The 19,502-nt window shown below is 40.7% G+C and overlaps 2 protein-coding genes across 2 annotated transcripts in view; both read left to right on the top strand.

Annotated features, from left to right (window-relative positions):
* The window catches only part of myo15aa (myosin XVAa), a 41,426-nt gene extending 30,382 nt beyond the window's left edge, over positions 1 to 11,044 (top strand). Inside the window, 28 exon segments of the mRNA XM_040117031.1 lie at positions 60 to 120; positions 871 to 1,018; positions 1,236 to 1,329; positions 1,408 to 1,528; positions 1,650 to 1,762; positions 2,778 to 2,837; positions 3,071 to 3,146; positions 3,343 to 3,458; positions 3,667 to 3,785; positions 4,059 to 4,200; positions 4,830 to 4,941; positions 5,095 to 5,169; positions 5,481 to 5,683; positions 5,996 to 6,120; positions 6,250 to 6,313; positions 6,448 to 6,520; positions 6,862 to 6,935; positions 7,245 to 7,327; positions 7,443 to 7,573; positions 7,686 to 7,780; positions 8,232 to 8,309; positions 8,492 to 8,588; positions 8,718 to 8,878; positions 9,075 to 9,208; positions 9,510 to 9,643; positions 10,052 to 10,185; positions 10,650 to 10,790; positions 10,943 to 11,044. Coding sequence (XP_039972965.1) covers positions 60 to 120; positions 871 to 1,018; positions 1,236 to 1,329; positions 1,408 to 1,528; positions 1,650 to 1,762; positions 2,778 to 2,837; positions 3,071 to 3,146; positions 3,343 to 3,458; positions 3,667 to 3,785; positions 4,059 to 4,200; positions 4,830 to 4,941; positions 5,095 to 5,169; positions 5,481 to 5,683; positions 5,996 to 6,120; positions 6,250 to 6,313; positions 6,448 to 6,520; positions 6,862 to 6,935; positions 7,245 to 7,327; positions 7,443 to 7,573; positions 7,686 to 7,780; positions 8,232 to 8,309; positions 8,492 to 8,588; positions 8,718 to 8,878; positions 9,075 to 9,208; positions 9,510 to 9,643; positions 10,052 to 10,185; positions 10,650 to 10,790; positions 10,943 to 11,044 — 3,066 coding nt within the window.
* Positions 11,045 to 13,015: 1,971 nt separating this feature from the next.
* Positions 13,016 to 19,502, top strand: part of llgl1 (LLGL scribble cell polarity complex component 1) — a 38,951-nt gene continuing 32,464 nt past the window's right edge. The window contains exons 1-2 of the mRNA XM_040118425.1: positions 13,016 to 13,333; positions 16,793 to 16,890. Coding sequence (XP_039974359.1) covers positions 13,253 to 13,333; positions 16,793 to 16,890 — 179 coding nt within the window. The 5' untranslated portion in view covers positions 13,016 to 13,252. The remainder of the gene's footprint in view (positions 13,334 to 16,792; positions 16,891 to 19,502) is intronic.

The following is a 19,502-nucleotide window of genomic DNA, read 5'->3' as shown; positions in this document are numbered from 1 at the left end:
AATCAGAAATACTGCATGTAATTGTCAACCCTGCTCTATCACTTCCTGTTTTTCTGCAGACCAAAGAGAGTGAAGAGTCGCCGTACAAGCCAGGCCCTGCTGCTGTTCAGCGAAAAATTAGTATGTTTAACACCAAAATGTGGTGTAGTGTGAATGCTATGGTTAGAGTGAAGCTCCTGGATATCCTATGCTTTTTTAGCTGGGTTCTCTGAATCAAAAAGTTACTCAAGTACTCAAAAAGGAGTGGAAAGAAAAAATACTGATGCATTGTGATGTAGTGATCAGAGGTTGGAAAGGTTGAGACTGAGAATAGGAAGTCCACGGATGTCAATTGAAGGGACCATTATTGAAATATAAGATGGCAATTATGAACCACAGCGTCCCCGATTTGAGTGCGACCGCCGGCCTTTGTTGAATCCTTTCTCTTTTCCTCTCCTGAAATCCTTCTTCTTTCACTGTCTGATAAAAAACATAAAATGCCCCAAAAATATCACTTCAAGGTATTTTTATTGAAATGCTAGTACGGACAGCTGTCCTCTTGCTTTGACATAGAGCCAGTTCCATACTGAGCTGTTGTTGTTTGACACTAAAGTTTTTCCTTGAAAATTAAGGCCACTCTTTGATCTAGTGCCTTGGTGTAAAGTTTGCAGGTGCTAATTCCTGTTGACTAAATGGATTTTTTTTTTTTTTTTACAATTGAGTACATTTTTTAGCTGTAACATTTTTCGATGTATAAAACTCATTGAATTACTTTGTGGGCAGTATCTGATCTAATGAAACCCTGCAGAAAGACCTGAAATTTGCATCTGTCTGCTGTTGAATTAAATTGTTACACAACTGCACTTTATCTCATACAAAGTTATTTTCCAGGTCCAACACGTGGCCCCCTCTCTGAGGATGTGGTCCGATCCAGTGTGAATAACACAGAGCGCATGGAGCCCAGCCACGACATTAAAGACATCATCAAACAGCACCAGCCTGCTGGCACAACAACTTCTACTGGACATGCCACACAAAGGTAACACACACACACACAAACACACACACACACACACACACACACACACACACACACACACACACACACACACACACACACACACACACACACACACACACACACACACACATACTGTACACAAACATGGTTTTCTAACCTGATAAGCCTAAGAGATTGATCAATGTTACACTGCTATGGTATTTTATCTGTTCTATTTACTATCATGTGTGTGTAGAAAAGCTGATGGAAAGATGTTTACAAAGAAGCCAGACCCTCATGATGAAGCTATGGAGATACTTAAACACCAGATGGCAAACCCACCACAACCGGTACCCTACCTTCCTTCACACACATGCACTCATACACACACAAACTAAAATAGTATCTGATCTTCTTTAATGTCTCAGATTCAGAAGAAGCCTCAGTCCTCCCCACATAAAGAAGAGGGAGGTGTTAAGGTTTCGAAGATGACCAAGTCTCGTCCTGCAGGGCCATCTAGCTCCAACATGAGCCCTGCCCCTCCTCCAGGTGAACTTTTCACAAACTCTAAAAATCCCCAGTCAAAGTGGCAGAATGATAGAACTCCCATCAAAAACCCCTTTTGACAATGTGTTTGTGTGTGTGTGTGTGTGTGTGTGTGTGTTTACAGTCTCTAGAGAGTTGCCAGTAGAAGAGATCATTCAGACTCAACTCCATAGCAGGACCAGTGATGAATATTACACTTACTCCAATGTCCCCTGGAAGCTCTACATGAGGAAAGAGGTTTATTTCATGATTACACACACACACACACACACACACACACACACACACACACACACACACACACACACACACACACAAATAATTTGACAAAAATGATTCATTCCATTATTCATATTCCTCTCATACGCAGCCAGTTGAGCCATTGCCTTAGCCCATTCTTCATAAGGGAGTGGATGTTTTTTCCTCCAGTGTCTGAGCAGTATCTGTTTAGCTGTTGTAAAACCCAAAATAATCCATTGCCTTTGAAAGGGGTTGAAGTCAGAGTCCTGAAGTTCAGAGACTAAGCCCAAAAACCTTGCAGAGATTTGGAAGTTCTTGTTTAGAAATTAAAAAATTATATGGGATATAATTCCACCAATCTTTAAGTGCCGGGCATGTCGAAAGTATATGTAGAATAGAGGTACCATCCTCCTTAGATCTCCAGTAACAGTCTACTGGTATTAATTCCCATTTATATATTCGTTGTGGTTTTCAATGCCATCTGTGTATATAACTTATTACCCATTTCTTTTTACATCGTATTGATGTAACTTAAACATGATTTCCAGTCTTCAAGTGATATATCATTGGCCAGGTCACTCCCGGGTTTTTTTACCTTGATCAAAGGAGGACATATTTGTTCCTGTAGTAAGTGATAGATCTTGAGAGCAATGTCCCTGCAAGACAATGAACTAGTAAGCAGTTCTACAGTTGGGCTGCCTGTGGGATAGGAAATAGTGAAATAGCTCAGATCAGGGAGATAACCCACCACACACTACAGTCTCTACCTGGAACCAACTCATTTGATCTCTTGTCTTACAGCTTGGTAAACATGTTTTTGTATACTTGACATTGATATGGCCCTGAAATGTAACAGGGTTACAACAAAGCAAGCTGAAACTGCCAGTCACAAACTGTAAAAATGTGTGTAATCTTCGCAGATCTTCTTCCACCAAACATTTAACAACATTACAATGCTTAAATGTCAGCATATTTTTTTGCATATTATTTGTTGATCTTTTTTTGTTTGTAGGTTTTCTATCCTAGAGAGACGTTCAACAATCCACTTCTTCTGGACCTGATCTTCAGACAGGTTGATTTATGTATTCAATATTTATTTACATTTATTTATTTCTCCATTTATTTCATTTAGTGTCTTTGTGTCTCAGCATCAACTGTATTGTAAAGAAATACATCAAAAAATACACTTTTATCTCTTTTATGAGCTTGGCTTTTGCTTTAATGTTAATTCTAATTTACAGAAGGAATAAATGATCCCAAAATATTTCACTTTTGCAGATTCATATTTCTGAATTTTCTCTGTAGGTTGTACATGACACCTTCTCTGAGGCCTGCATCCGTATCACTCAGGAGGAGAGACAGAGGATGGAAGCTCTCTTTGGTATGAAAAAACTAACACACATCCCTCAATGACTTTCTCTGCTCATAAATCCTAGACAGCATACATCTCCACATTAATGTTAAAGCCTTTTTATAACGCAAGGATTTGGCCCCTCCAGACGTCACTTCGCCTGAAGTGAAAGGTTTGATAAGTGAAAAGTTTGATAACTTAAACTCTTCCTTTGTTCCTTTGACAGCAGAGAACAAGGTGGATCAGGTTTCAGGAACACATGACGAGAATGTAAAGAAGAACGTGGTCGCATTGGCCAGAGACTCGTGGGAGATCTATTTCTCCCGCCTCTTTCCAGCGTCTGTGAGTTCTTGTCTCTTTCTTGGCATTTGTGAGTTAAATTCAATACACAGCCAAGTGCAAAAATTCTGTCTCTGAATATGATACATCCAGGGCAGCTTACTTCCTTCACTTGGCCTGTAGGATTTTAAGTAGGCTATTACTTGACAACTTTTATGTGCCTGTACCCAGTATCATGTGTTGTTATGGTGTGTGTGTGTGTGTGTTCCAGGGCAGTGTTGGGACAGGGGTGCAGGTGCTGTCTGTGTCTCATAAAGGCATCAAGCTGCTGAAGATGGTGAGGAGCAGCTCTACTGCTGCAGAATACTTTAGAGTGCTGAGGCCTTACAGGTGAGCCTCATAGAAAAACATGGAAGCGGTGTTTGTGATGTCACCCATATGTCAACAATCTAACATAAAAGCTAAGCATTCCTAAGGCTTCATGTCCTATTGTTGGGTTATCCATATTAATCAAATGCAGAGATATGATCAGTCAGGAGGCCTCATCTAACATTGTGTGCCATTCTGTGTCAAAATGGCCAAGTGATATGACCCGAGACCCCTCTCCACTTTCTGCGGGACTTTACATTGACTTCCTGGCTTTGCACATAACTTCCTGTGCAGCTACTCGGACATCCTGTTTGTGTCGATTCCATCTAAGAACATGCTGGAGTTCAACTTGACCAACGAGAAGCTGATCCTGTTCTCTGCCAAGGCCCCGCAGGTCAAACAGATGATTGACTATTTCCTCACAGAGCTCAAGAAGGTGTGTGTGTGTTTGTGAGTGGTTTTCGTTGGTTTGTTCGAAGGTGATTTTTTTTGATATTACATATGAAGCATTTGATATTATCTGGGTTTGATATGTGTTCATGGTTATAATGACAAAACCTTTATTTATACAGCACTTTCATAATACATAGCATAAAATCTACAGATCAGCCATTGATTGTAACCTGGATTTATGTAGAGAGGACTTCTGCAGAAGGTTCTGTGACAATTTTCACATCAGCTAAACATCTGAGGAGTGGTGTGGTCATCTTGTTCAATTTGGATGACTGAAAACGTATTTTCTGTGTCTTTTACTGCGCTTTCAGAGCTTAAGTTGTATTAGATATGAATTGTTTCTGTCTTTGTTTCTTTATTTTTGAATTTAAATAGGTATGAAATTCATACGCAAGCATGTTTTTAGTTTAAACAGCTTAAAACAAAACTCTCTCTTTCTCTCTCTGTCAGTTTACAGTGGGTTACTCACACAAACCCCAGCAAACACATGAACACAATCTGTAAATCACACAGACATAGAGGAATGTGGTAATATTTTAGGCTCACAAGTCCACTGTCTGTCAGTCACTGAGCACAGTGGATGTCAATATCAACATGCCATGTCTGTGTCAGGACTCAGAGTATGTGGTGGCGGTGAGGAACTACATCACTGAGGACAGGACTCTGCTTAGCTTCCACAAAGGAGACATCATCAGACTGCAGCACATGGATGGGCTGGAGGCCGGTGAGACACACGAAAATACACAAAACACACTGGCAGAGGTTCCTGTTGTAGACTTGCTTTCTGCTTCTGTTAGCCAAGTACGATATGTCCGTGCCTCTCTGTGCTTCATGCCACTGTGTGTGTCCATGTGCAAATGTGTCTGTGTTTGTTCAGGCAAATATTACGGCTGCATAGTGAGGAAGAAGGTCATGCTTCTGGAGGAGCTGAAGAGAGACACTCCTGAGTTTGGTGGGTTTGGCAGGGCTGTCTATCTGTTGAGTGTGTCTGAGTGTGTGATTGGTTTGCAATTTTGTTTTTTGGTTGGTTTGGGTTTGTTTTTATGGCTGAGCCTTAACTTCTGTGTTTTCTTTATTTGATGTCATTGATTTAACTGAGGATTGATCTTTGTCATAAAAGCTGAAACACATTAACTGAATATTCTGGGGTTTTGCATGTGAGCGTATTGGTTTTGTGTGTAACAGTTGATGCATTTCTGTGTTTGCATATAAACCTCTCAGTGACTGTACATATCTTCTGGTGTGGTGTGTTCTTGTGTATAGGCTGGCGGTTTGGGGCTGTGTACGGAAAGTCGGGAGTTTTTCCCACTGAGTACGTCCGTCCTGTAGCTGCTCCAGACTTTTTGGTTCTCCCTGCTGAGCGCGTGGAGCCTCGAGACAGACAAGGACGAGTCGCCGCCTCTGCTGCTGTTGCCGTAGCAATGGGCTCAGCGGTAGCTGCCCACGAGCTTGACCTCTCCACAGAGGTGCTGGAGTGTTGCTTACTCACATTACAGCAGCATTTCTCAAACTGTAGTACAACAAAGAATCATGATCAATACAGATAAACAGTAGATACAAGAAAATATTCAAATGAGTCTGAATAACAGGCTTAAAGCCAGAACAAGTTTAGTATGAATAATACCCCTACATTATGGTATCAGCTGGTGTTTATACAGTGTGCATTGGAATGTTTTATTTTGCAGAAATGGAAAAATTTTGTAGATAATTACATCTTTGGTGTTCCTTTAAGTGGCACTGTTGCTGAGCTTTACTGTGGGTGTATGTGCGTGCATCAGGTAGTGAATGAGATGTATGGGGACAGTCTGAGCGTCGAACTGGACGATCTGCCTCTGCACGGCGGCCAGCACCACATGGCTGAGTTTGCCAAGAAGTACTTCAGAGAGGCACAGAGGAACAGGAGGTCAGACACACACATGCACACACACCGCCGAAATGATGTGAAATTATGTGCCTCATTTTAAAGGTCTAAAGAAAGTAGACATGTTTACACATACATGTATGCTGACTGCTGTCTGTATTTTGTTCACAGTGATCAGAAAGCCAAAAAGGGGAAGGAGGGCAGGACCCCTGTTGACATGGTCAAATTCTCCAAGGTAAAGCATCAGACCACAGTCATGAAAAACATCCATGTATTTGTATTTTTATATATGTTTATCTTAATTTTCAACTATATTTTTTAATGTGCTGCTGAACAAACATATTCTTCCTCGTTATTTGTTTGTCGCAGTCTCCGATCCAGGAGTCTCTGATCGACTTTTCAGACAGTGGGATGAACAGAGTGGCTGCTGACATCTTCTTAGGTGAGAGGAGAGTAAAAGAGTGAGGGATGGTTACAGATGGGAGGTAGACGAGAGAAGAAGAAGTCATCAGTGACTAGAGATATTTTTATTGTACTTATAGTCAGTTGTAGCAAAGCAATGCAGGTCTTTAGATCAGAGTGGGCTTTGAAGAGAGGAGAGATAAAGGGAAGAAAAAGTTGAATAGATTTCATGAGATCATTTTGTTTTATTTTTAATTTTATTATCATGGAAAGTACCCTGAACACCTTTTGTATGAAATGGTGCTATATGAATAAAATTGTAATAGACCTGAATTAATTTGTGTCCATGGTATTCCATGTTCAATTACTGTTTTTGTCCAGCCATAATGAAGTTCATGGGAGACCTCCCATTGAAAGGCCAGACTGAACAGGACCTGGTTACTACTATACTGAAGGTACAAAAGCAAACACACACACACAGACACACACACATACACACAACCACTCTCTCTCTCTCTCTCTCTCTCTCTTACATATTTGATAGGCACATAAAATATTAAGATGATAAAGTGATAAAATAGACTGACTTATACATGGTGCATTTAAGTAGGAGTTAAGTAAAATGTCTACAATAAGCCTGAAACAAACTCCGGTATATTTGTGTGTGTTTTTATGAGATTTATTTGAACATATGGATGTATGGATGTGTACATTTATATCTTCATATGCCTCATCATTCCTGGGCTCATAAATCGATCTTCTAGTTATGTGGCAACCATGGTCTGATAAAGGATGAAGCCTACTGCCAGGTGATGAAGCAAGTCACTGCCAACACCAGCTCCAAACCGTAAGACTCTTCTACCTGTGACATCGAATGCTGACCGGCACCGAAGACTTAATAGGTACCTGCACAGTCCATGGGGACGCTTTAATTTGAAGTTGTGTGTGTGTACTTTCTGTAGGGACAGTTGTCAGAGAGGATGGAGGCTGCTGTACATCCTGACAGCTTTCCATCGCTGCTCTGACGTTATGAAGCCATTTCTGTTGAAGTTTCTGCAGGACGCATGTGCCAGCCCCGGGGTACATTACCAAGGTAGACGGACCATCCATCCATCCATCCATGGATTGAAAAGATGCAGCAACCCATCAACAACCCAACGCAGCAGTGATTTAAGTGTTGACTGGCTGCTGTTCTTACTTGACAGGTATTGCCAAGGCATGTGAGCAGAATCTGAGGAGGACTTTTCAATACGGCGGGCGTGTACAGTATCCCAACAGCATGGAACTCAAAGCTATGCTGGTTGGTTTTTAATTCAGTGTTCTTCTCATGTATGGCCACTAGTTTAAAGTGTTAATATATCCACTAAACCAAACAGGAAACCACAAGCCAAATGACTTTAGTAGCTAATGTTGTAATAACTGCTTTATGATGTAATAACATGTTAAATGTAATGATATATTCCTCTGAATACATCAAAAAATGGTAATAAACTGTTATTTCCAATATATCGTAATTATGTAATGTTGTAAAACTTATTTAGTAATGGTTTATTTAGCATTCAGTTAGCATAATATATGGAAAACTTACATGGAAATGGTAGTACAATGGTACAAATCCTTTTCTACTTAAGGCATTCTGTCATGTTTTAATGTGAACTTTTTCAGCAGCTGCTTTCCTGTTCTCAGTCACAGGTGTACACTCCGTGCACTCCGTCATGTGACGTCTCCCTCTGCTTGTTGTTTGTGTGCAGGCTGGGCGGAGCTCCAAGAGACAGCTTTTCCTGCTGCCAGGTGGGATTGAAAGGCACTTGAAAATCAAGACGTGCTCTGTGAGTGGCTCACACACAAACACACAACCAGTGAAATGACACTACTGATTCAGAAGGCAAGCATTATTCTATTGTGTAGTTTTCTTAGATCAAATGATGCTTAGCTAGAGAGGGACTGAGTGTAACTTTTATTCATAGAAGCTACACCATTGCTTATTGTGACCTGATTTTTTTCACTTCAGGTAGCTTTGGATGTCATCGAAGAGCTTTGCTATGAGATGGGACTACACAGGGTGGAGGCGTTGGATGAATATGCCATCTTTTTGGTCACACACAGAGGTAATTTAGCAAAAAGTGACCTAGCTGTTACAGTGAAGATCTGAAATTCAAATTCTTTTGACAAAGTTCAGTATTCTATATGGTAATATGTGGATAAATAGGTAATTACTGACATGTATTTGTGTTTAGGTCAGAATGTGCGTCCCCTAAACAAGCGCGAGTATATCCTGGACATTGCTACAGAGGCAGAGCCAGTGGACGCCAACTACAGTCTGTGGTTCAGAAGAGTCATATGGAGTCTGGCTCTCAAGCTAGACAATGAACTCTATGTCACCATGCACTATAACCAGGTAGAGATCTACTATATGAAATGAAGGACAGCTTATGCCCTGTTTCTAGTTAATCCACAGCGTTCTGACAGTTCTGGCGGTGTCAGACATTTTGGCTCATATTCTTCCTGTGTGGCTGGTTTCACAGCGATAGTAGTAGACAGTATAATAATCATACAAGATGGACAAAATAGCATTCTCTGTTTCTCTTTCCAAGGTGTTGCCAGACTACCTGAAGGCCTTGCTGAGTGTGGTTCCTCAGGGTAAGGCCAGTGAACAGCATCTGCAGCAGATCGCCAGGCTGGCTGCCCTACAGCACCGTGCCAAGGACACCATCTACCTGCCCACCATGTAAATATACACAGACATACATGTACAGCATTCATTTACCAGTGCCCATTTGTTGGATACGTCACATTACCATGAATACTTACTTTGTGTCCTCTCTAGCAATGCATGCTGTACACACACTCTATATGCACATATACACTCACAGGTGCATCCTGACAGTATATATGCTCAAATTTGAAAATGCACTCACATATCAGCTATTTTCACAGAAAATACCAGCTAACATGCATACGTATAACATATATCTGCTGCCTCTGCTGTGTGTTTGTGTGTGTGTGTGTGTGCGTGTACATGTTATTAGTCGTGAGGTGCAGGAGTGCGTCCCCCCGCAGTTCTACAGCAAACAAGGTTCACAGCATTGGCTGAACATGGCAACTCAACACATGCAGCAGGTCCAGCCCTTAAACCCACATCAGGCCCGTGCACAGTTCCTCGGTAAGACTGGAGCTCTGTGTGTGGGTGTAGGTGTGTTTCTGAAATTGACTTACGATTTATTATAAATGTGACAGTAGCCTCCATAGAATCCAATATGTTTTTCATCAATTTCACATTAATTAATTGAGCGGCCACTTGCATGTTCTCTCTCAAATCTAGTCAGTTGAAAATATTTGAGCAAAAATATCTGCTCATAAACAGCTGACAGACAAAAAAAGACACAATTTTAAATCTCAAATAATTGTTTATAGGCTAAGGAAAAGTGCCCCATAGTTGGTGATCTTAGTAAAATGTATGACAGTGATGAAGACACTAATTATTCAAAGCTTCACTGACTTTTCATGTAACTACTTTTCTAGAAAATAACTGACTGATATTAGAAGTCACGTCTTCATTTTTTTTGCCCAGGTCTGGTCAGTGCCTTCCCCATGTTCGGCTCCTCCTTCTTCTACATTCAGAGTTCGAGCTCCGTATCCATCCACACCCCGTGCATCCTGGCTATAAATCTGAACGGACTGCACTTTCTTGACAAAGATACTCATGTATGTTACAGGCAAACATTCACAAGCACACGTGCAGACACTCTACTCAAACACAAATCCAGTCTGTGCAATGTGGTGTGCCTCACATTTCAAGATCAACTGGCAAAATATGGATGTGCGCAAAAGTATGAATATGAAGCAGGTCAGGTGCTCATTTGACTTCCCGTTGACCCATTTAGGTTAAAAACTAACTTGCAATGATTTAATCATTTCAAAACAAAGTAAGTGGCTCCCTCTGCTGGTTTTGCTGTTTTCTTTCTGCCATCTCTCTCCATCTATTCATTTTTGTTATCTTGATAACCCACAAGAGACCTGAAAATCATTTTCCTAGATACTAAATCTTGTGTTTCATATGTTTTGACTCTGAATATCTTTGCATATCTATCCGTCAGTGTATGTACATGTATTTTTGTGCATTTTTGGCATGTATTCATGCATACATTTGGTTTTGCATGTGTGATTAGGAGGCCATGATGCGTTTCCCTCTGAAGGAGGTCCAGTCAACTCGCACCCAGAGACCAACTTCAGGCTCTAGTTACCCGTACGTGGAGATCATGATAGGAGACCTGCTCAACCAGCGCATCACACAGCTACAGCTGGAACAGGTATGTGTGTGCATAATACACAGAGGTAAAGAGAGAGGGAGGGTTGATCAAAGACATGCGGTTAGAGAGATGTGGTAAAAACATAATAAGTAATTCATCCGTAGCTTTATTGCCATGTTGTTTCTATATCTGTGTGTGTGTGTGTTTTCAAGGGCCTGGAGCTGTGCCGAGTCATTGCCATGCACATGGAGAACATGTTGTCAGTCAGAGAAAAGAGACTCACCCTGCCACCAAGCGAAATCACCCTGCTATAGCACAAACATGCGCACGCGCGCACACACACACACACACACACACACACACACACACACACACACAGAAATCACTTGATAGTCCTCATAAATGTACTGTATCTACCTCTGTTTTAAAAATAGAATATTTTGATATTTAAAGATGAATTTTCTGCAATGTGATGATTGTATGGTGATGATGCTGATGACAAAGTTTGTGAGAAAACATGTATTCCAGAGGGACAGCATCTACTTGTTATTTTCTTATTTGGTTTATAAAATGTCAGAAATGAGTTAATTTATCAACTCATTTAGTCCAACAAGCAGGCCAAAACCAAATGATATCCAGTTTGCTATCATCAAAGACTAAGAAAACCTGCAAATATTCACTTTTGAGAAGCTGGAACCAGGAAAATTTTAGGTATTTTTGCTTAAAGAAAATGACTTGTATGATAAATCAATTATCAGAATTGTTGCCGATTAATTTCCTGTTGGTGGACTAATCACTTAATTGAGTAATCATTTCAGCTCGAGACGTATATAAAGTTCATTCATTTTTCTGTGCACGACACATGTGCCCAGTATGCCAGTATAGACCTGTACCTTGCAGATACTTTCACAAATGCACCCCAATGAGTGAAATGCATGTACTGTATGTGTCTATGATGAAGTTTAAGGTGTAGAAACTGCGAGTCAGACTCAATATTAATTTCCTTTAGTCTGACATTTTTAGCCAGAACTGCTAAAGATCACTTCTGCCATGGCTGCTTCAGGCGGCTGAGACTATAATGGAGAAGGCCTCTTTAACTAACTTTAACTTCCCCACTTCAGAAAAATGGTATGATTTGATTAGATTTAAAGGTTTTGGTTTTGCACTGAACAAAGATAAATACCTCTGCTTTAGTTGGTTCTGTACAAAGAAAAAAGAATGAGCGAAACTGAAATGAATGACAAGCAAACCTGGGTTTAACCTTGTCTTCCCTCTAACATTAGTGGATGCCTTGGGATTTGACATAATACATCATTTATTAAGTTTGGGACTACATTACAGTAATTTCCTTTTAAACCTATGAGATGTTTTTTTTTTTAAATTTGATTTTCTTATTTTCTCTTCTGTCATGAGTACAAGGGCAAAAACACAGCAAGGGAAACGTATTTGGGGAAGCATGTTTTGGCACACAAACGTATAGGCCACATCAGTGAACACTTTGCACTAAGAAAAATTATTTATACAATATATATTATATAATGTATATATTTTTGTAAATAGCAGCTGTACATAACTGATGGGAATGTGAAAAATATTTTACATTAAAAAGGTTTGTAGCATAAAGTATGCGGGTGTGAATTTGGTTCTTATTTTAAAAAAGAACTTTATCAACAACATCAACATAAACATTTACAACAAGCATAAATCTAAAGTTTTTAGAGAGAGAGATCTAGATAAGACCAGCATGAGGCATGAAATACACAAACAAATAAATAAATGTGTTTATTTACTTTATGTATATAAATATAAACATATAAAACAAGTCAAAAACAGATAAATACATAAACAACATGAGAGATCAGTTCATGTCCTTTATCTTTAGATCGTAGCAACATTTTTCCAAGAAACACATACAAAACATCCAGTAATCAACATCATCCCAAAAGGTCTGACAAAAAATACAATCGTAAAATATTAAAAATTAGTCAAGTTTACTTGCCATGCTTTTACTAACCTAGTGTCTATTTACCGCCTGATAGTTTCATTTGGTGTAACAGACTCACCGTTTATCGCCTTGTATTGGTGCGTGGAGTCGGGACGTGTATCCGGTGCGTCCTGTGCTGCAAACCGAACATCACCCTCCGGAGCGCTGGGCTGTGTGGGCGTTTCTGCGTAATTGCTCGCAGATTTCTTTGCATTCATTGGTTAACAATAACGGGGTCCGTGTGAACCGGGAACAGGAACGGAGGGAGGAGGGTTTTGGGGGGGCGGGGGGCTGTGGTCAAACCCACCACGACCTAAACAGCTCCAGGAGGGAGAGGAGGGAGGAGAGCCGCAGCCCGCAGCAGCAGCAGCAGCAGCAGCAGCAGCAGCGTCGCAGCCCCGCTTTCAGCCTGCATGGGCTAGTCGGTTAGCTAGCTTAGCATCGTCCTCTCCTGCCGCCGAGAACCCCGGGTTGTTATCTCCGTGTTTTCCTCTCCGTCCCCCACCCGGTCCTGCCTAACCCCCTGCCCCGCTTCAAGATGATGAAGTTTAGGTTTCGTCGGCAGGGCACCGACCCGCAGAGGGAGAAGATAAAACAGGAGCTTTTCGCCTTCAACAAGGTAAAGTAACGGGACAAGAGGAGAGGGAGGGAGAGAGGCTTTCCTCCTCTCCTCTTCTCCTCCTCTGCTGCTCCCCAAAACTAAAAAAAAAAAAAAAAAAAAGTCTTCTTTTTGATAACGGGACCAGGTTTGAAGTTAAGCACCGTGCCGCATTTCCCCCCGGCTGCTCGCAGACGTTGCTGTGTCTGTCCGGGCTCCCAGCTAGAAACACGCATTAGCCGTACACTGCTGCTCATGGGTTCCAGCGCAGGGCGCTTTGTTGATCTGCGTGTGTGTGAGGTTCAGTTGGTAATTGGCGTGTTAATTGGCTTCCACCCAAACGAGGCCCGCGTTCCAAGTGAACCAGGGAAACTTCTCTCTGTAGACCTAACATCGCTGTAATTAACCCCCAGTGGATGATTATGGCAGTGATTGGGTTTTTTACCATGCCTTAAATTAACTAGATCAGTTTGAGTCGTGTTGCTTCATGCGGGTAGTGTGACCCATACTTCAGAAATTGACCAAGATGGCTATCAGTGCGGTGACAGTTTTAACTCTTGTGCTTCTTCTGGAGAAGTTCCCACAGCATAATAAGCCTACAGAGGTGTTTTCCTTGCTGGCTCTGCGGTGCTGAGAGCCCAGACCTCCTTATTGTTTCAGTTTTTGAGGGTCTGTGTGTGAAACTACGAGTGTCAGGTTTCATACAACTCAACTCTGGAATCGCGTCCAGGTGGATATGAACCAGTTAATGTACAGTAAATTTCAGCCTTCTGAAGCTCGAGTTTACATTTATACGCACCCTTACCCTTAGGCCAGTGCTGACATCTACTTAAGAGTTCCTGGCCTGAACAAATTTCAGATCCACTCTCAGGAAGCTGCATGTTGTCACCTTGGCCACTGTTGCTAAACTGGTGGAAGCCCTCAAGTAGGTTGCAGCACCCATTTGTCAAGTCCCAGGAATGTATTGATAATTGTGCATATCAAATATCAGCTGAAGGTAATCTTTTGGAAGAGCTGCAGCCTAGCCAACAGGGCGTACACTTGTAAACAGTGTACACAACACACTTGTACTGTGCAGAGTTGAGCACTGCGGCGGCCTTGAACTCAGGTTAGGTGAGGTTACTGTCTGTCTGCACACTGGGTCACTCAAAAAGTAGAGCAGAGTGTTCCAGAGAACAGGGCCATCCAGACTTTTTGATGTTTAAAGCCACAATTTATCACGCACAGTGGGTGGCACGACAAATTGAACCCTACTCTATATGATAATTTAGAAAAACAGTGCAAAAAATTAAAGCAAAATGTGAGGAAAATATACATTTAATTGATTTGATTGATTTATTGAGTTTCACACTATAATTTTTCTCCGTTTGATCACAAGAATTATGAATAATAAATAGAGTTGTAATGCCCTGTCTTTATAAAACTTTCAAAAGTACAACTCTTTAAATATGCACTTGAACTTGAAAGGCGCTCAAACACAAAACCCAAACAAAAAGAACCACTGCTTCATGTAGGGCTGCAAATAAAGATTATTAATCTGCCAATCATTTCCTTGATTAATCGTTTTGTCTATAAAATGCCAGAAATTAGTGAAAGGTACTTGCTGTAATTATTCAGACACAAAAATGATGCAGTGAAATTGCTAGTTGTATTTGACCAACAGTCCAAAACCTGAAAAAATTCGGTTTACAATCAGTTATGCAAAAGAAAAGCATCAAATTTGGAGAATCCTTAATCTTCAAATATTTGGAATTTGTGCTTGAAAAAGGACTGAAACTCTTAATCAATTATCAAAATAATTGCTGATTAATTTTTCTGTCAATTGACTTGAATTAGTTGACTAATTGTTGCAGCTCTAATCTTATCTAATTATGGCAATTAATAAAGCTAGTGTTTTTTTGAATTTTTTTTTAATCATAAAATCATCTCTGAGGAAGAGTATTGTAAAAGGTCACTGACAGGCTGTCGATCTCATGGTTTGTCACACTTGTGATGGTTGACAGTACCATTGAGATCCATCAAACCTATGTTGTTTTGAACCATGTTTTGAATCGGCTTATTATAAGATTAATTGTGCAGCCTAGATACATATTTTTGTTTGGTATGTTCTTGATTTTATAGAAAGTAGAGAGGTTAGCTGCTTCACGGATGTCCTGAAAGCAAAGGGGATGAGAAACAGCAGAAACAGAAGGGGTTAGTAAAATCAGTCAGACAGGCTCTTCTCTAAATGGGTATAAATCATAGAGTTGAGGGCAGGGCAGCAACTAATGATTACTTTGGTTATCGATTTAAGGTGCCAGTTATTTTCTCAATCGTTTGGTCTGTAATGTGTCAAAGTGCAAAATTACGTCCATTGTAAAAGGGACATCTTCAGGTTGTGTGTATTGTCAGACCAACACTCCAAAACCCAAAGATATTTACCGTCATATATGACAAAGAAGGGCAGCATCTCACATTTGAGAAGCTGGAACAAGCAAATTTTGGGCATTTTTGCATGGAAAAATGAGTGAAACCATTAATTGATCATTTAAATAGTTGCGGATTTAATTTTCTTTTGATCAGCTAATCAATTAAATGATTTAACGACTGATCTTTGTGGCTATACATGAAGATATATTTAAACAATGTCAGCGTAGATGGTTTTGACAACAGTAGAGTGTTAGCGGTATTTACTTTACCACTGTAACAGAGTGTTTTCAGGTTGGCAAAATGATGTACAATGTCTAATGAAGTCCATGAATTATTTGTTGCACGGTGACAACACACACGGACACACACACGGACACACATACCCTTTTTTAGGGTTTGGCACCAGCTGCCACAACTGTCACAGAGGTGGTCTCTCAACAGGAGTTTTACTTTGATGTGACTGTGTGTGTGTGTGTGTGTGTGTGTGTGTGTGTGTGTGTGTGTGTGTGTGTGTGTGTGTGTGTGTGTGTGTAATAAGACTGGTACTTTAACAAAAGAAAAAGTAGAGGTTAATCTTTTACCTCATATCTGAGTGCCAGGCTTATTTCCAGATTTGTTTGTCACAGAACCCGGTCAGTGGCCCTTGGCCACAAAAGTTTGAAAGCCACTCGACCTCTTTTAAAAAGGTTTAGGCATCTTTCTACATGGTTTCTGTCTGTTGCTTCTCTGTAGATCTAAAAGCTTTCCCAGCTGTCTCGCCTTCACCTCACATGGGCAGAAGGAAAAGCTGTGAATTTATGTTAATCTCATTTAACAAGGCCTACAGAGCGGTTGAGTAAAGCAATGCTGCTGCCATCGGTGCTTTTTAAGAACTTTCCTCCAACTTTATTAAGGGAGGCCTCCCTTTTAGATGCATCACTGACTATACAGTCTGACAGGCATAAGCACGCACACACAGACATAGAAGGGTGAATTTTAGGGAAAATGTGAGTGCTTTCTTGTGTCATCTGTTAATCTCTGTCATCTGTTTGTCTTTCCCACTCTTTCTCTCTGCCTTTCTTTCTCCTATAGACTGTGGAGCATGGGTTTCCCCATCAGCCCAGTGCTTTGGCCTTTGACCCCAAGCTGCAACTTATGGCCATCGGTACCAAGTCAGGAGCCATCAAAGTGTATCCTTTTATCATCAGTGAGCTCATGCATCTAATAGATTTAAGTTGTTTTTGGAGGCCATCAGTCACAGTAAGGCTGGGAATGACCAATCCAGGTTTTTCTGCTATCGCAATTGACGAGTAACTAAATAGTATTAATCCCATATAAGTAAAACTGACAACTGCTGTAACAGCCTGTGACATATGACTGTACTGTGTATCCCAAAATCCAGCCCACTAAGACTTGCAGGGCAGAAACTATGTAAGAAACCCTCTAAACGGTGGCTGGTAGAGTACAGAAACAGTTCCTCTTCCGGTGTTGTCAGTTTGCATCTTTTGAAGTGCTGCTCTGTTTATCTCTACATCAGCTTTGCAGTGCAGCTACGGTGCTGTCTTCCGCTGTAGGTTTGTCAATGTTTTACGCATCTGTCTTGCTCTTTTGATTTCATGTTCTTTAGTGTCAGATTTTTTCTCTTGTTCATGTTGAAGGATGAGAACCACTGCTGTCATTGTGATTCAAATAACACCATGTCTACACAAAGGTTCCATACTCTTGTTCTTTTTAAGGGAAATTGAGCTATAAGTTGGGTTCTGTATTTGCCATTAACGTACAGTATTTGTTAGTTTTCTTGCTCAAAGCGCTTCATGAATGTTGAGGGAAAACTGTTCAGCTGTATCTGCAGAAGAGCTGTTTATATAACATCAGTTCAGGAGACCAGTGTGTTGCTGTGTGTGCTGTCTGTCTCTGTGGGAAGTTGCACTGTCTGCACCACTGAATTGAAGAGGACTAATCTGTCAATCCCTACTAAACTAACAGTATTCAAGAACAGGTTATTAATTGTTCTGGGTTATATTTCATAGTTGTGCCCATTATTCCAATGGGTTATGATCACATTTTCCTAATTTAACTAAATGTCTGGTATCTAGGAATATGGTGATATTTCTAGAAAGGAGTATAGTACAGCAAGCGGCACAAATGACCAGGCACGTTGTAAACAAACCATAAATTTTAATAAGAGAAATTTGAGGCAAACATGAATTATTACCCAAACCACCCTTTCTAAATACTAATTACATTTTGCAGTGTGACTTACAGTACTTACCAAAGTAGTGTCAGCACACAGATTCTCTATGCAGTGGGCATTTCAGGTGCACTCACTTTCAGTGTAATTTCTGGTTGAGTGGTTTGGATAATATGGTCAAAATGGGGGTTAGTTTACAACTTGCGTGATCATTTGACTGTTTTTGTTCCTGCCCTGCTGTACCCAGTTGTAATCCTGTCACCACAACTCCAGATCACTGCAATTAACGTGGTGAGTATAATGTTATCATAGCCGATTGAACTTCTGGCTAAAACTAGGAAAATGAAACCAAAACCCCAAAACAAAACATCATCATTACATACGCTGTTTGGCAGAGGATTTTATCTTTGGAGGCCCAGAAAAACCATAAAGGCATTTTTTTAGTTTGCGGTCGGTGAGAATCTAACCCCCAACCCCGGCAGTGACGATGCAAGGCTCTGTCTGTTTGCGCAACACAGGAACACAGGATGATTTGGAATATTGAGTAAAGCTGTTATGGCTACAAGTATTGGTTTGGCTCACAATAGGCATTGCGACAAAGCCATAATTTGGCTCAGTGTGTCAGTTGTGTAAAACATTCCAGCAACTCGGAGGCTCATGCACTGTCCACATGACACAACTCTGTGACATCTTGTTGATCTTGCTGATCTCTTTACGGCTGCCAACTCTGTCACGATTACAATGATGGTTCTGTAGTTAGTAGCAGGCTAACATCACCCTGTTGACGTCGTGTTGTAGGTAGGTTTGCCCGGTTTTGGGCTTCCTCAGACCATCGTCATCCTTAGAAAATGTAAAGGCATGTATATTTTAAAGCATACAGTATGTTAAGTATGTTGGTTTTGCATGTTCGCCTTACATGTTTCATGTTTGTCTTGCATGTTTTATCTGTCAGTTTATGAGCTGCAGTTGAGAGCATTTAACAGGATTTATCAACACGGACCTGCCATTGTTTGGATCAACATACAGTTCATACAAACCCGTGTGTGGTTATTTAGCCAGTATGTATGCATTTATCAGTGTGTGAAGGGAGGCTATGTATGTGCAGATGCGTCAGACTGGAGAATCAACTCTCTGAGATTCAGAGACAGAGAGACAGAGAGACAGAGAGAGAGACTGGTGGTACCAGGCACTTGCACCCCAGAGACAGATGGATGGACAGAGAAATGGAGGAGGGGAGAGATGGCGTTAAACAGAGGCAGTGAAGACAAGGGAGTGTGAAAGGGGGGGGGGGGTAAAATAGTTAGACTACATGGTATACCTACTCTAACAAAATAACTGATACTGAAACCTAGTCATCATACTTTCTATCAAGGTCTCAGCTGCTGTTGGAATTTTGGAAAATCAGCATGTATATACCCACAGAGAATATCTGGAAAGTTTATAAACAAGTCATTTTGCGGGCATATAACTGAATGCAGAATCTTGTTTCACACGTTGATTGCATTAAATCAGTTGGTCTCAACCACAAAACTTTTTTTTTTTTCATTTCCTTGTAAAATGCTGGATTTATTTCATCTCTATAGACCTCTAAAATCATTTAGATGAAACTAC

The sequence above is a fragment of the Xiphias gladius genome, chromosome 3 (assembly GCF_016859285.1).
Source record: "Xiphias gladius isolate SHS-SW01 ecotype Sanya breed wild chromosome 3, ASM1685928v1, whole genome shotgun sequence".
NCBI lineage: Eukaryota > Metazoa > Chordata > Actinopteri > Istiophoriformes > Xiphiidae > Xiphias > Xiphias gladius.
The sequence above is the reverse complement of the archived record's forward strand: the minus strand, read 5'-3'. Positions and strand labels throughout refer to the sequence as shown.